At 36.3% G+C, this 14,469-nt stretch overlaps 1 protein-coding gene across 1 annotated transcript in view; it reads left to right on the top strand.

The window, feature by feature from the left end:
- The first annotated feature begins 88 nt into the window (after positions 1-88).
- Positions 89-14,469, top strand: part of LOC140155303 (fibrocystin-L-like) — a 30,590-nt gene continuing 16,209 nt past the window's right edge. The window contains exons 1-2 of the mRNA XM_072178091.1: positions 89-178; positions 13,322-13,576. Coding sequence (XP_072034192.1) covers positions 13,325-13,576 — 252 coding nt within the window. The 5' untranslated portion in view covers positions 89-178; positions 13,322-13,324. The remainder of the gene's footprint in view (positions 179-13,321; positions 13,577-14,469) is intronic.

The raw sequence follows: 14,469 nt of genomic DNA, 5'->3' as shown, positions 1-14,469 counted from the left end.
GAACGCCACAGGTGTCCCATCGCACATACACAAGGCTATGTCACCACAAAATCTTGGCGATTATTTTAACAGCAGAATCAGTGAATGATTTGTTCCACCACAAGATGGGTGGTACAGATTACTTGTCCGCTGTTATATTTATCTGCATCAGCTAATCCAAGGGAGATGGTTGGAACAGGTAGTGCATGTGCATGGTTTTTTGGTTTTCATATTTGGCCAAAAAAATATTGTATGCTTCCCCTCCACCGACCGACCCAAAATTGGCTAAATACAGGGTCGGCCCTTTTCAAAAAATATTATTTTAGATTTTAGTTTATAATTTTGATGTTTTTTTTTTCTTTTTCTGTGTGTAAATTTCACTTCAAAGCTAAATTTCGCCAACAACATTTTGTTAAGAAGAAAATTATTACTGTACTCGTATAACATTTCATAATTTATTATAACTGTCCATTCCTGCATCCATGTTTGCAATAAACTTGGCACCATATGCCTGTAAGTGAAGTCACCCTAATGATTTATCTTTCCACATGACCAATGCCCATTGCCCAAGCCTATAAAGTAGTGAGTCATTAAAAAAATATATGTATATTTTACTGACGTACCGACCCACCCCAAAAATCTCACTGGAGGGCAAGCAAACAATTTTTTTTTTGGCCTGAATAAGACAAAACAACATTTAAATAAATTATGACCAAATTTGGCAAGATATTGAACCACCTAGCATGATGCATGTGCATGTTACCCTCTTCCATCCCTAAATGCTTGAATGAAACATTGTCTTACTTAGTGGTGAGGTATTTTTTGGTAACAATCCCCTGGATTTATGCACAGGACACCCTATGCCATTGGGTACCAATGGATAGCTATGGGTCATCTCTATTCAGTCATACTAAAATGTGTACCAACATTCTGTGTATAATGTTGCTATGATATAGCCTTTCATCTATTATTTAGACAATAATAACTGCATGCTGTTTTGAGGTAATTGCGTAAAATTGGAGGGGCTCGTTCTGGGCTAGGAAATTTTCCAAGGGAGTGTGAGCTTCTGAGGGAAAATTACTGAGACCCAACACAACCCGACAATTTTACACAATGATCTTAAAACAATATGCATAGATATTATTGTCAATCATTACTGCCATTTTACAAGTTTATTTCATGAAAATAATCTTCTGTTCAGCTGTTTTAATGCGCATTTGTACAGGATACACAAGTATGCATTCTTACTCACGGAGATTACGCATGTTTTAATGATACACAAATTAACATGGATTATTTATGTACTAGATTGGAACAATTACGCACATTTTGTGCAAGTAGTGAAATATGATTGGGTCAAACACATCACATATATTCATGAGGTTATGAATAACCACATATTTCTTGATTTGATATGATATGAAATGATATGATATGATGTGATGTGATGTGATGTGATGTGATGTGATGTGATATATGATATGATATGATATGATGATATATGATATTTTTTTATTATTCATATTTTATTTTCCATTTTTTTTGTTCACATCAGTCAATTGCACAATAATACAAATACATATACACATACATCAGAATGTCTTAACAACATACAACCACGACAATAAATTGTGAATAATCTTACAGATATTATTAAAAAAGATACAATCATGTATAGCTCACTTTTCAAAAATCGACTTTCATTTGTGCCAATGAATATTAAATTTGTTTTTGTCCATATCAATATTGTATATAAACCTTTCATGAAGGAAAAACATTTCTAAATCCTTCTTGCCATTAACAAAAGAGGGCTTATCTTTTTTCACACGACTTTTATAGATATTAAATTTCAGAACTAGATATGATATGATATGATATGATATGATATGATATGATTTTATTCTCATAAAATCATGGCCCGAAGCCAAATTACATTGTACACAAAATATAATCAAAAACAACAATGGAAAAGCAATAACAACATAAACAACAAATGAGATCAGAACTCAAGGCAGCCAAAACCAAAAATGGGACACACAGCAAGGCAATGCAGGAATTGAAGCAGAATTATGATGGGTTGCTGATTAGTAGCCCAACAAAGTAAGGAACTGGACTTGTAGTAAACCTATCTATAAGTGCACGGAGCAAGGAGAGATAGGTATTGTTTCTCAAGTCCAGCTATTCCAAGAGAATTAATAGCCATCAATTTATAAAACAAAAAATTGATCAGATTAATAAAATGAACAATAGAGAATCTCGTATCCATAGAATACTCTGTATGCTTATGGTCACTTAGAAGTCTCTCAAATGGAAATTACATTGAGCTGAGGCTATTATAATTGCATTGATATGCTTCTGTGAACACCTTAATTATAATTGATAATAAAATGGAATTCATTGATCAATTATTTCTGGTTTTTGGGTTTCTTTTTCTTTTTTACTCAGTGAAGAATTTCTTGTATTTGTATGCAAGTAGAGGTGATTTATATCAAGTAGAGGTGATATTTACCTATATTTAAAGCCTTATATTGTAACATTTACATAAGAAATAGAATTGTATTTTTTCCACAAAATGTTAGTTTTCACTCTTAGATATGTCTGCTTTTTAATTTTGGCCCAAACAGCAATACAAAGAAAAGTAGTATTTAATACCAGCGCATATTTCACCAATGCGAGTCACTCCTATGAATGTGAGTTAGATCGGTTTTCTTGATATGTTAAGACCATCCGCACGCCATGCACATACTGTGTTATGAATACAGCGTACGAATTTGACTAATATTTCCATCATAGTAATAAACTGTCTTGTTCAGATGGTTTATTCAAAATCTTGGGATTTTAAGTTACAATCCCAAGATTTAACAAAACTTCAGCACCTGAAGTCTTAATTTTTGCAGGGAATGAAAATGTACTAACATATTACAATTTTGAAAAATGTTGAGGCCGTCCTCCTCAGCAAATGTTGCATTGTGGCTTTTTAAGATTCCACAACTACTCTTTGGTGTTTTGGTCTGTATACCATTTTGCATTTGCTAGCATCTCAGTGTTTTGGCCTGTCCTGGTACTATTATGAAAATGGTATGATTTTACCTGACAGATGATAGATTTTGCAGGCTATCATATGTGACCATCCAGCACAACTGAGCCCTGAAGTCGCCAATCATCATTTTTGAGATATTCAACCAAAATATTCTGCTTGAAATTAGCTTTAAAATGATGTATATCATGTCTATAGTACTTGACATTTGGGTAGTGAAAAATCAATAAAACAGTCAATAAATCCTTTGTTTCCTATTGTTTATTGTTAAGTTCATTGGAGCATATCTCAATAGTGGCACTGGCAACATCCGGGCTCAGTTGTGGTGGATGGTCACATATGTATCAAACCATTATTCAAACTACCTGTTGAATAAAAAAAAACCTCAAAATTTGGATGGATCTGTAGATCTATACCTGATGATGTTGTCTGCAGATATCACACCACCAAATAAATCCCCATAGAGATATGTACTAAATTCACCTCAAGAAAACATCATTTTTCCTTCGCAAGAGCGACTCAGTTCTTAGCGACAGCTATATATATATGATGGTTGAAATTAGCCCTAGCCTGATCCCTCTGACTGGATTAAAATATAGGTTGACCATCATTATTTTTTACGACTGGCCCTCGAAGTCTATGATGTCCGGGAATTACCTAATTTACCCCCAAAATCACGTCAGTGTTTCTGTACAGAAACGACTGCTTAAAATAATTCAAAAATACTCGATCTCTCCCATCTGTGGTACACTTGCTGGATTTGATATTACTAATCATGATCAATCCAAATTTAGCCAAAGTTGTGCAAATTTCAGCTCATTTTAATGCTTACTTTAGGCTATGCATGGCTTTTTCTGAGAAATGCATTCAGGACGCACGACCGTATAATACTATTTGGTGGTGTGAAATCTTAAATTTGCAGCATTCTGTATTTTAATCTTACTAAGTTGGACTTCTGGCAGAAACCGTTTTGTTTCTAAACTACTCATGATTCCAACTGATGGGCTGTTCCAGTTGACATCCACACTACCACTGTGGAAGATTTTGGAAATATCTTCCACAGGGGGAGTGTATTTTTCAAATGTAATTGGTCTGAGTTAATCATTTTGAAACTCATACTCCCTCTGTATTATGGCTTTAACTATATCTTCCACAACTGGAGTGAGTATTTCAAGTGGAAGTTACTCAATTATCTATTCTATTCAAAGTTCATGCACCCACTGTTGAAGACTTTAGCTAAATCTTCCACAGGGGTAGTGAGAAATTGCCAATTTCATATCTGTATGCGGCATCCACAGTGGGCGGCATCATTTGACCAGCTCAAAGTGATATAATTGAATATAAAGTGGTCACGTTCCATATATTGGTCATTTATGAAACAATACTTCTCCTCTCATATTAACGATGGAATGGGCTTTAGTCAAGGCTATTTTAATTTAACCTATATTGGTCATTTATGAAACAATACTTCTCTCCTATTAAAGATGGAATGGGGCAAGTCAAGGCTATTTTAATTTAACCTATATTGGTCATTTATGAAACAATACTTCTCTCCTATTAAAGATGGAATGGGGCAAGTCAAGGCTATTTTAATTTAGAATATATTGGTTATTTTCTAAAACAATACTTCTATTTCCAGGGTATTATTGATGGAATGGGATAAGTCAAGGCTATTCTAATATCCTATATTTCCCTATTCGCTTTGTGTTTATCTTAAGTCAATTATCCACAACAACTAATTAGTCGTACCTATGGATGGCACTGGGTCTAGTTCAAGGCCAAGCTCTTTGTTAATTTTCACCATCTCTTTTAAAAATGATTGATTTTGCTTTTGGCAATTCTAGTTTCTTGGAAATGGTTATTTTGCATGGTCACTGCTTTTAGAAGGTTTCATATATGACCTCATAGTAATGCTATTAATTCCAATGCCTAACAAATGGATACATTTGCATGGATAATTTCACACTTGGTAGAGTTTTGAGGTCAGATCAGTGATCATTTACATCAGTTTTAGTATTTGCTTTTGATATTCTTTTTTGTGTGAACAAGGGCATTTGGATTTGAATTAATGTGAAGGGCACATATCATGTCAAAAGTCTTTAGTACTTTGTGAAAGATGTTATGCAAATAACATCTTTCAGATACACAGAGTATCATGACAAGAATCATTTTCAATATTTTCAATTTCAGCATAGTGTGAGAAATTTGTAAATATCGGGGTACATTTTGATCAGGTTTGCTAAGCCCTAAATTTGGTATTGGCTGAAAGTATTGGCAACCCTGTTAGCATTATTTGCAAGGCATGATATCAAAAAGGTCTTGTGGGAGAGTTTGGAAGTGTCAATAAGCAGGTGTTTCCAGGTATGCCATACAGTCTCTATAATGCTGCTCTGTGTGCTGCCCATAGGCTTCAACATAAGAAGTCCCAAGTTTTGAGATATTTTCTCAGAATATCAATAGCTATCTCACGAGCCATTGAACCAATTGCTTGCACTCATTATAATGCATTTTTCATGCTGATTCCAAATATGGTTATGAAAATGTACAATTCTGAAATTGTTAAATTTAAAAAAAAGTTGTCGTCTGCATAAATACCCGTGTGGAAAGAGTTATTGTCTATATTGATTTTTCCCTTTTATTAGCTAACTCAATGTCAAATTATGGGAAAGGGGCCAAAATAAAAATAAAATTTCCATATTTAAGTGTTCAAACTTTAAGAACTGTTTAAACCTATGAGTAGTTGAAAGCATGTCATTTAAATACGCAAACCACCAAAATATTTTTTTTAAGAAATCACAACTTTGGGTATCCTATCTTGCATCTTAACTCTTCATTTGTGTACAGAGCTGATACAACATCTGGATGTGTGATGCGACAATGGGCTCAGTTTGCATCGCATCCTGACAGATAGCGTGGGATGTTTCCTCACATGAAGCATGATATATAAAGCATATTGTTACGCTTCAAATATGTTGTTTAACATTATAAGGGGCAAAAAGTATTTGTTTTTTAATACTGCTTTTAAATGCTCTGCGTGCTAGCCATAGGCTTCAACATAATAAAATTTCCTTTAAAAAAGGAATTGGGCCCCCAATGGGAGCTTTGATGGGATGTGCTGAAATAGCTTGAAATACAACCATTTGGGTAATGTGTACTTCTTAAAAGTCCAAGTTTTTAGTAAAATATCAAGAACTATATGTATCTTAAAACCACTGAAACAATACTAGGCTTCTTTGTACTTATTTTAATGCATTGCTCATGCTGGCTCCAAATATGGGCATGAAAATGTTATTCTGGAATTATAAAAAAAATTCAAATTTGTAACTTGTCATCTGCTATATCAGTTCGGGGGCACTGCTAATTCAAAGACGTCTCTGATATCAAAGACGGGTCAGTGATTTCACATACGGGGGTCTGTGATATCACATACGTCGTGCTTTTTTTACAGTTTGGGGCTAGATGCAGCATATATATATCGGAAAGAAGGTGACTGTATCGGAATATGCTTTCCTATGTTTAGCAAATATCTGCCTGTGCAAACATCATATCTATCTGTGCAAATTCTGACAAATGGTCCCAGAAACACTTAGATTGGCAAAATCGAGCCATATCCAACGTTTTGAAGTAACAAAAAATCCCAAGTCATGGGGGAGTAAATATTTTGGCAAGGCAAAAAAAGGCGGGAACAATGAATTTTTGGCCAGTCAACGAGGGGGGAGGGGAGCGATTTTTGGCACGCATTGTGGCGGCAACTTTTCAAAAATATATTCAAAAATGACTTGAAAATGGTAGGCCCCTCGGAAACGTTCAGGCCTAACCTCGTGGCCTGACTCTTGCACACGTGCATGGGATGAATTCGAGAAATATGGACACTTGTATTTTATTGATAGGGGTAGGGTTATGTTATGATTAGGTGGCTCAAAATAGATCAACAAATTACGGTAAACCAGGCGCGTGCCCACTGCCCAGGGAGTGGGGCTTTGGGGCATGCAGCCCCGGGTCTTTAAACAAAATGAGGGAGACAGAGAGAGAAAGAGAGAAGGGAAAGGGAGGGAGAGGAAGGGGAGTGATAGAGCAGTGGCATAGCCAGGCCCGTTTTTTTTTTTTCTTCACAAACTTTGGACCTTTTTTTGACTAAAAAGCATAAAACATATTTTTTGCTCACTACGGTCGTAAATTAGGATTTTTTGAGGACTTTTGCCTCACCGCACGGCCCCACTCTGCGTGACGGGCCTGGGCATAGCCAGTGGGGCAGTATAGTGCCCCCTACAAAAATTGAAGGGCGGAAAAGGGAGGGAAAAAGAAAAAGGTCTACTTTTTCGGTCTGATTTCCCAAAAATTGAAAGAAATAACCCGACAACTGAAAACATATATAAAATAACTGCCAATAATACCGGAACGAAAATGTTACAAAAATCAGGACAACATATTAGCAACACTGGGTTGAAAATTTTGTTTTGCCACAGCCACCCAGGCTCATTTCAATATCCGGGGATTTTTTTGTTTTTTTTAGGGGGAAAAGTGGAAAGAAAACAAGGAAGAAAACAAGAAGAAACGAGGAAGAGTAGGCCTACGTTCTGAGTCATTGCGCATCATAATTATGTTCATGATTGAAATTTGTGACGGGAAGTCGCATCCACTGGAAATCCATTCTAAAATACATATTATGCATTATCATGACATGGTTATATGGCCTATAGGCTATGCTTAATCATGATGGTCGGAAAAATAAGTTAATAATAGGGGCCTAATGCAAAATGATGCACCAATTGGCTTTTAGTTTGAGGATAATATTCCCCTCACAAGTCGGGTCCGTTGAAATCTGTTATGCCCAAAATAATACTGAATAATAAGTGTAAACTTTTACACCAAATGACTTTATTGTGCCTTTCATAACTTTTTGAAAATAATTCTCCAACTTCTGAGGGAGCACATCCCCTCAGGCACCCTTCTCCGTCAAAAAAGAAAAGGCTAACTTGCATTTATCCATATAGGCCTAATTGAGCAGGTTCATACCCATGCAGAAGTCAGGTCCGCAGGAAATTTGTTAGGAATTATAGGCCTATCTTTCATAGATATAATGACTATAGGCCTATTATAGCACATCCCCTCAAGCAAAACAGAAAAGCCTAAACTTAGGCTGAATTGAAGGAATTATTGAGCACGAGTGTTAAATATAGGCGGAGACTGGGGTAATTGTGGCCCCGGGGTAATTGTGGCCCCTTTGTCTTTATCAGGGTGTCTTTATACTAAGCATTGGTCTAGGTGACTTAACGTTGTATTGTATGAAACAGTGGTCTTTATGTTACTGTTTGGTGAAAAAATATTCAAATAGCATTAAAATTTTTATGAGGGGGTCTAATTAGCGGAGCGCCATCGCAAATGGCTCTATAAAAGTGGCAAGTCCACTTTTTATTCATAGGGGTGGTACTTATTGGTTGTATCACTGACTATTTTGTATGTGTTTGACATGAAAGGTAATCATAACAGTTCCCATTGATATAACAATTTTATAAAAAAATTGTTTATTTAATGAGCTAAATTTGCATATTATGTAATACCGGGCTTGGGATAAATGTGGCCCCTGTTCATGTCTTAAGCAAATTACTTGCATCTGACCCCCTAAAAAGCTATTTTGGTCATTAATCTGTTATATGTTAATCAAATGAGCCATTTGGGGTCATTATTGAAAAAAAAAAGACATATTTAGTATGTTTTCAAGTCAAAACAAGGAAGTATAATGAACAGTCAGATCCGCCGCAGTTTCGGCATGCAAAAATTAGCATAATAACAAGTATTTTACAAAATGCCTTAAAATGCCCTTTTCTGGTAAATAAACCAGTCCAAATGGCCTAGAATTATCGCAATGACTGTAAAACATGTTATTAATAGTTATCAGGAAGAACTGGATTCACAATACTCTTTAAATTCTTTATTTTGTTCAGGGGCCACAATTACCCGCTTGGAGTAATTGTGGCCCTAAAACATGTTAATTATTATGCAAATTGCAATATATTTTCCAATTATATTTATCACATCTTATAGGTACCCATTGCCTCTATCCACTCATGCAGAAATTTTACTTCTCCAGTTCATACTTAAAGAAATACATGGTAAAAATGCAAAAGGGGCCACAATTACCCCAGTTTCCCTAAGCCTAAAACTAAAATTAGCGGCTCAGTTGGAAATCTGTAAAAAATATATGCTCGAAAATAACCAATAAACAGTTTTGATGTGTCCGGAGAATTGAAAGTCTGCAAAATGTTATTCTGCAGCATTTAAGCTCAATTATGAAAAAGAGCAACATTTTTTTTAGCATTATCAGATTTCTCACGTTCACTAGAAAGAGTGTATCCCGAGCCCGCGATTTAATTAATAAATTGGATAGTAAAATTAGCAGGAGCTAGCAGGCACTTGGGCTAGCTACAACCCTGTGATCATGCTGATTAGGCCTACTCGCAAAATTATTCCCGTTAAGCCAGTTCACGTTCACAATATCGTTTGCGGCTGGGTTTTGAGACTAGGGAGTATGTGATTTATGAGACGTCTTTGAATTATGATACTGTCAGGTGACTCGGCACTGAAGAGTCTTTGATATCAGAGACGTCTTTGAATTAGCAGTGCCCCCGAACTGATATTTGACACCCACATGGAGAGAGTTAAAGTCCCAATTTACGCTTGCATAAATGTCACATAGATGCACATCATCCAGTCATGCATTATGCTTAGTGCACTTAGCGGATATGCTGCGCCCATCTACATGCACACCATTTTATATCAGTTGTGGAAAAGGGGTAATTTTTCTGCCAACAGCACAGACCACAAAATCATCAAAACATGGGGTAGCTAGCTGCCTGCGAAATTTGGATAAAAGGGGGCATTTTGGACAAATCTAAATGCATTGCTTATAAGCATATCAGATAAGGAATTTCAGAAAACAACAACTGAGGTACCTGGAATAAACAACCATAACTCAATCATCTTAAAGTATTCAGTTACATCTTTTGACCCATGATGTTTCAGCTTGGTGCAAACTTGAAAAAGAAAGTCATTATGGATTGATATCCACACAAGAATATATCACACTCAATACAAAATATTGCACTTGTCTTCGACTTGTGCAATATTTTACTATCTCATACAATATATTCTTATCTGATGCAATATATTCTTATAGCACGCTCAAAGTCAATCAATATTATATAAATGTCCTCCCGTGCACCTGCCTTGATATCCTGTCTTGCTATGTGTTATTGGTCAATTGTTTGGCCACATTAGCACATTGAACTTATAAGCTGGCACTGGTGCAGAAGTCAAAAACATGTTGAAACATGACTTGATGCTTTAATTGAGGTGTCTTTGGTTATATGCCTCTAAATTTTCCATACAAGCAAAAAGATGATGTTTTTGTACAATTCTCCTTTATCCAATGAAACCAATGGAAGTACCAACATTCTTCATGATGGTACTATGACTTCAAAATGAGAGTGTGTCTCACAAATTAAAGAAATCCTATTTTGTTCAAAAGAAACAAAAAATACCGTATTGGTCCCACCTTTTTTTTAGATGAAACTTTTTCACAATTGGGGGGTGGGGTTATACTCGAATTTAAAAAACAACAACAATTTTTTAAAGGTTTTTTTTTTGGTTTTGGAGTGTCCCTGGACCTAGACCTAGATGCTAGGATCATTCATGGTTGACCTAAAAAACAAAATTCAAGACGTTTTGTGTTTTTAATATGAACATTGATAATTTGTATTCATGTCATTAAAAGACATTAAAAGAAGATTGGAGAGCTGCGAGATGTGGTTCCTTAGAAGAATGATGAAGATCCCGTGGACTGATAAAGTGTCTAATGACTATGTCCTAAGTAGAGCAAATGTGAACAGGAAGCTGTTACGTGAAATCAGAGTTAAGCAGCTCAAATTCCTTGGTCTTATCCCCAGAAAGGATGGTTTTGAGAACCTAGTATTGACAGGAAGAATAGAAGGAACAAGGAGCAGAGGCAGGAAGAGAGTGATGTGGTTATCAAATCTGAAAGACTGGCTAAAAGAAAGGGGGGCTGAACATAAAGCAACAGAGCTTCTGGAGATTGCTTGAACAGAGAATTGTGGCATGACATGATCGCCAACGTCATAGGATATGGCACCTAGAGAGAGAGAGATTCATGTCATACTCTATTAATGATTTCAAATTCAATGTAATTTGTTCACATTTGGCTGACAAAAATCATATGATTGATAATGTAATATCCTGACACTCTGTTTAGTACTTGGTGTATGCATTCCAACTGGTGAATGATGTGTGCTCATACTGTGGAATAATGAATTGGAATAAAAGTGTATGCATGACTTGTATGCATGCGTCAGTGTTTGCCTGCAAACAAGGATGCACACAAAATTTTTCACTCTAAACTGTGGACTTACCTGCAACCGAAGACTGTCCTCGGTCTCAAACTGATGCAATAGACCTCTAATGCATGCTAAATGCATTTGAGCAATACTTGCTCAAAACCACGAACCATGCGTGTAAAAATTTCAGTCAGCAGTTGATGGCTAAAATTCTGTTTCATATCATACACAAAACAGGCCTTCATGTTTGAAAATTGTTTTAATATCTGTATTAAAACATAGGGATTGAGGTAGTGAGGAGCTCAGTAAATCATGCTCCTGATGAAATGTTGTTTAGGAGAGCTATAGGAGCTCTGGTGCAATTGAGCTCCTCAAAAATGAAGGTCTGACAAAAACAAATCCGCCATTTTAGTCTACGGTTAAGCGATGAAAACACCATACACACGTCCGTGGTTAGATGGCTATTTATTAAGACCTTCAAACGAGGACGCATACCAGAAAACAGATTAACCAAGGACATTGCAATGGTTGAATAGTTAAAAGTCAAGTTGGTCCATGGTTTAGAGCATAGATTTGGTTGTGCAAAATCCCCGGTTAGATAGGACAAAATGGTAGGTCCTTGTTTACAGGTCTTTATGAACACCATTTGATGCATGAACTTCATTCATACCTAATACCTATAGATTTAAATCTTTTGCTCTTCTTCAGTGTGCCTCTGGCTCATTTGGTTAGAGCATTGTGCTAGTATTACAAAGGTTGCCGGTTCGAATCTGGCTAGATGCACTATTTTTTTAACGGTTATGTGCGCTGGCTGCTCTGGGTAAAGATTAAAAATTTGTTTATCCTATCAACCCAGAGAACTATAAAGTATATAATTTTCAGGTCTGTACAAAGTTGTGTGTATGTGAATTATGTAGATGTTTGGTACTTCGCTGCATGATAAGTATGTATGAGTATAATATGAAAACTGAATAAATACTTTGATTTACAGGATTTTGTTTTTAGTTTTGTAATACACATTCTTTTCCATAATAGTTCTGGTCTTGAATTGTTGTCAGTGTGTGAATGCCTTATCAATTCAGATATTTTTACTTGTATTTTATTCATCAATAATCTTTAAAAATGTTATAAGAGTGTATTCCATGTTCTCATTTTCTTAATTATATGTGTACATCCATATCAAAACGATGCACCCGTCGGCTGCTACATGTGTCTCATTTCACATAATAACTAGGAATACATACCAGATTCATCTAAAGTGGAGTTCACTTCAAATCATCCCCAAGTCACATAGTATGTTTAGGAATATGTTCTCTAGTCCTAAATCAAGTGATTTTGGTATGATTTGAGGTGACCTCCACTTGAGATGAGTCTGGTAGGCCCTATTTATTTCTAGCTATTTATATGTAAAATGAGACACATGTAGCAGCCGACAAGTGCATCGTTTTGATATGGATGTACACATATGTGCATGTAAATATCGGTGGTCACAAGCCCAGACAAACAAGTACCTAGACCTATGACTTTGGTTCGCGTAGTGAAGTCAACACTGCTTAGCAACGATTTTGACAAGGACGCAACCCGGACGCAAACAAGCAGACATGTTCGCGTCTACAGAACATGTTACATTTGACGCTGGTGATAACGGGCGCAGCAATCACGCAAACGATCGCGGGTTTCGTTCCAGACATGAGCGCTTATTTCTCCGCGTCCGACCACCCGACCAAAATCACCTTGGATACGTGGCTTCACCTACTGCCATGGTTAGGGATGGGCAGTTACAGGTCTAGGTGGTATGTCTATGGTCACAAGTATGTGTACAGATTGGTGCCATGATGCATGACACACTTTTCTTCTGTATTGTATTTTACCAATGTGTGTATCTATCTCAACTGTAGTTCTACTGTAATAAAGATTTATCATTTCTAATTGTGTTTTGTTTTTTACTAAATAGACCATGGTTGCTGAAGGCGTCCGATACACCGGCTGGAACTGGACTCGTTTTCCTGAGCAGATCTCTAATAAGTTCAATCTCACTGCAAACAGATCTTATCCTATTGAGGCACGATACATTGAATACGGTGGTCAAGATTGGGTGCAGATTGGTTATGTGAGATATGACGTGCCTTTTGTGAAGGCTGACATAGAGGGCGCTGTTAATGAGCAGCAACGCATCCTTGTGAAATCAGATGTGGCTCTAGAGAGACAGGTATGTGTTGTTTAATTTCAGATACCTTAACATAAGTGAAGTGAAAATTCATTTTAATTTGTCCAATTTTTTTTAGGAATTTTCAATTTTAAAAATCTACTTTATGATACAGACTACTACACATTTTCTTTAGTTTTCAAGTTATCAGGATAAGCATTTACAGGGATGTAAATCTTCCCGAAATTCCAGGAGTTACGGAAATTTGGCATTTCTAGAATTGGATGATGATAATTCATCATAAAAAGAGCCAAACAAATGTTTAGGAGGGGGTTATCTGCTGCCTATTCCATGGACAAACCCCCTAAATGTTCAAGCCCTCGGCCACCTGTCCAAGGACAAAATGGATTTTCAGGAAATTGATATGCTGCCCATTTACATCCTTGCATTTAAAGTTGCCCTTACTCATGCATTTCTTAAAATAATTGTACAATATTAATTAGCCCTGTGTTAAATCAAATGGTGTTCGAATTGGGCTATTCCAATTAAAATCCCCACTCCCCCTGTGGAAGATTTTGGAAATATCTTCCACAGGGGGAGTATGTTTTTTAAATGTAATTGGGCAAGGTTAATCATTTTGAAACCCATACTCCCTCTTTATTATGGCTTTACCTATATCTGTCACAACTGGAATGAGTATTCTAAATGGAAGTTACCCAGTTATTCTATTCTAGTCGAAACTCATACTCCCTCTGTGGAAGACTTCAGCTAAATAGTCCACAGGGGTAGTGTGGATTTTAAATGGATTAGGCCAATATAGCTTTCTTGAGGCTGGAAATAGTCCAAAACTGTTAGACACTGGCTTTAGCAGATGCATGTGTGCAGGTGACATCATTGTGATATGTAATTTGTTAACTGTTAACCCCCTGGACACTACTGGTCATCTAACAGCATTT

The sequence above is a fragment of the Amphiura filiformis genome, chromosome 1 (assembly GCF_039555335.1).
Source record: "Amphiura filiformis chromosome 1, Afil_fr2py, whole genome shotgun sequence".
In the NCBI taxonomy this organism is placed as follows: domain Eukaryota; kingdom Metazoa; phylum Echinodermata; class Ophiuroidea; order Amphilepidida; family Amphiuridae; genus Amphiura; species Amphiura filiformis.
This window is presented reverse-complemented; position numbering and strand designations above follow the sequence as displayed.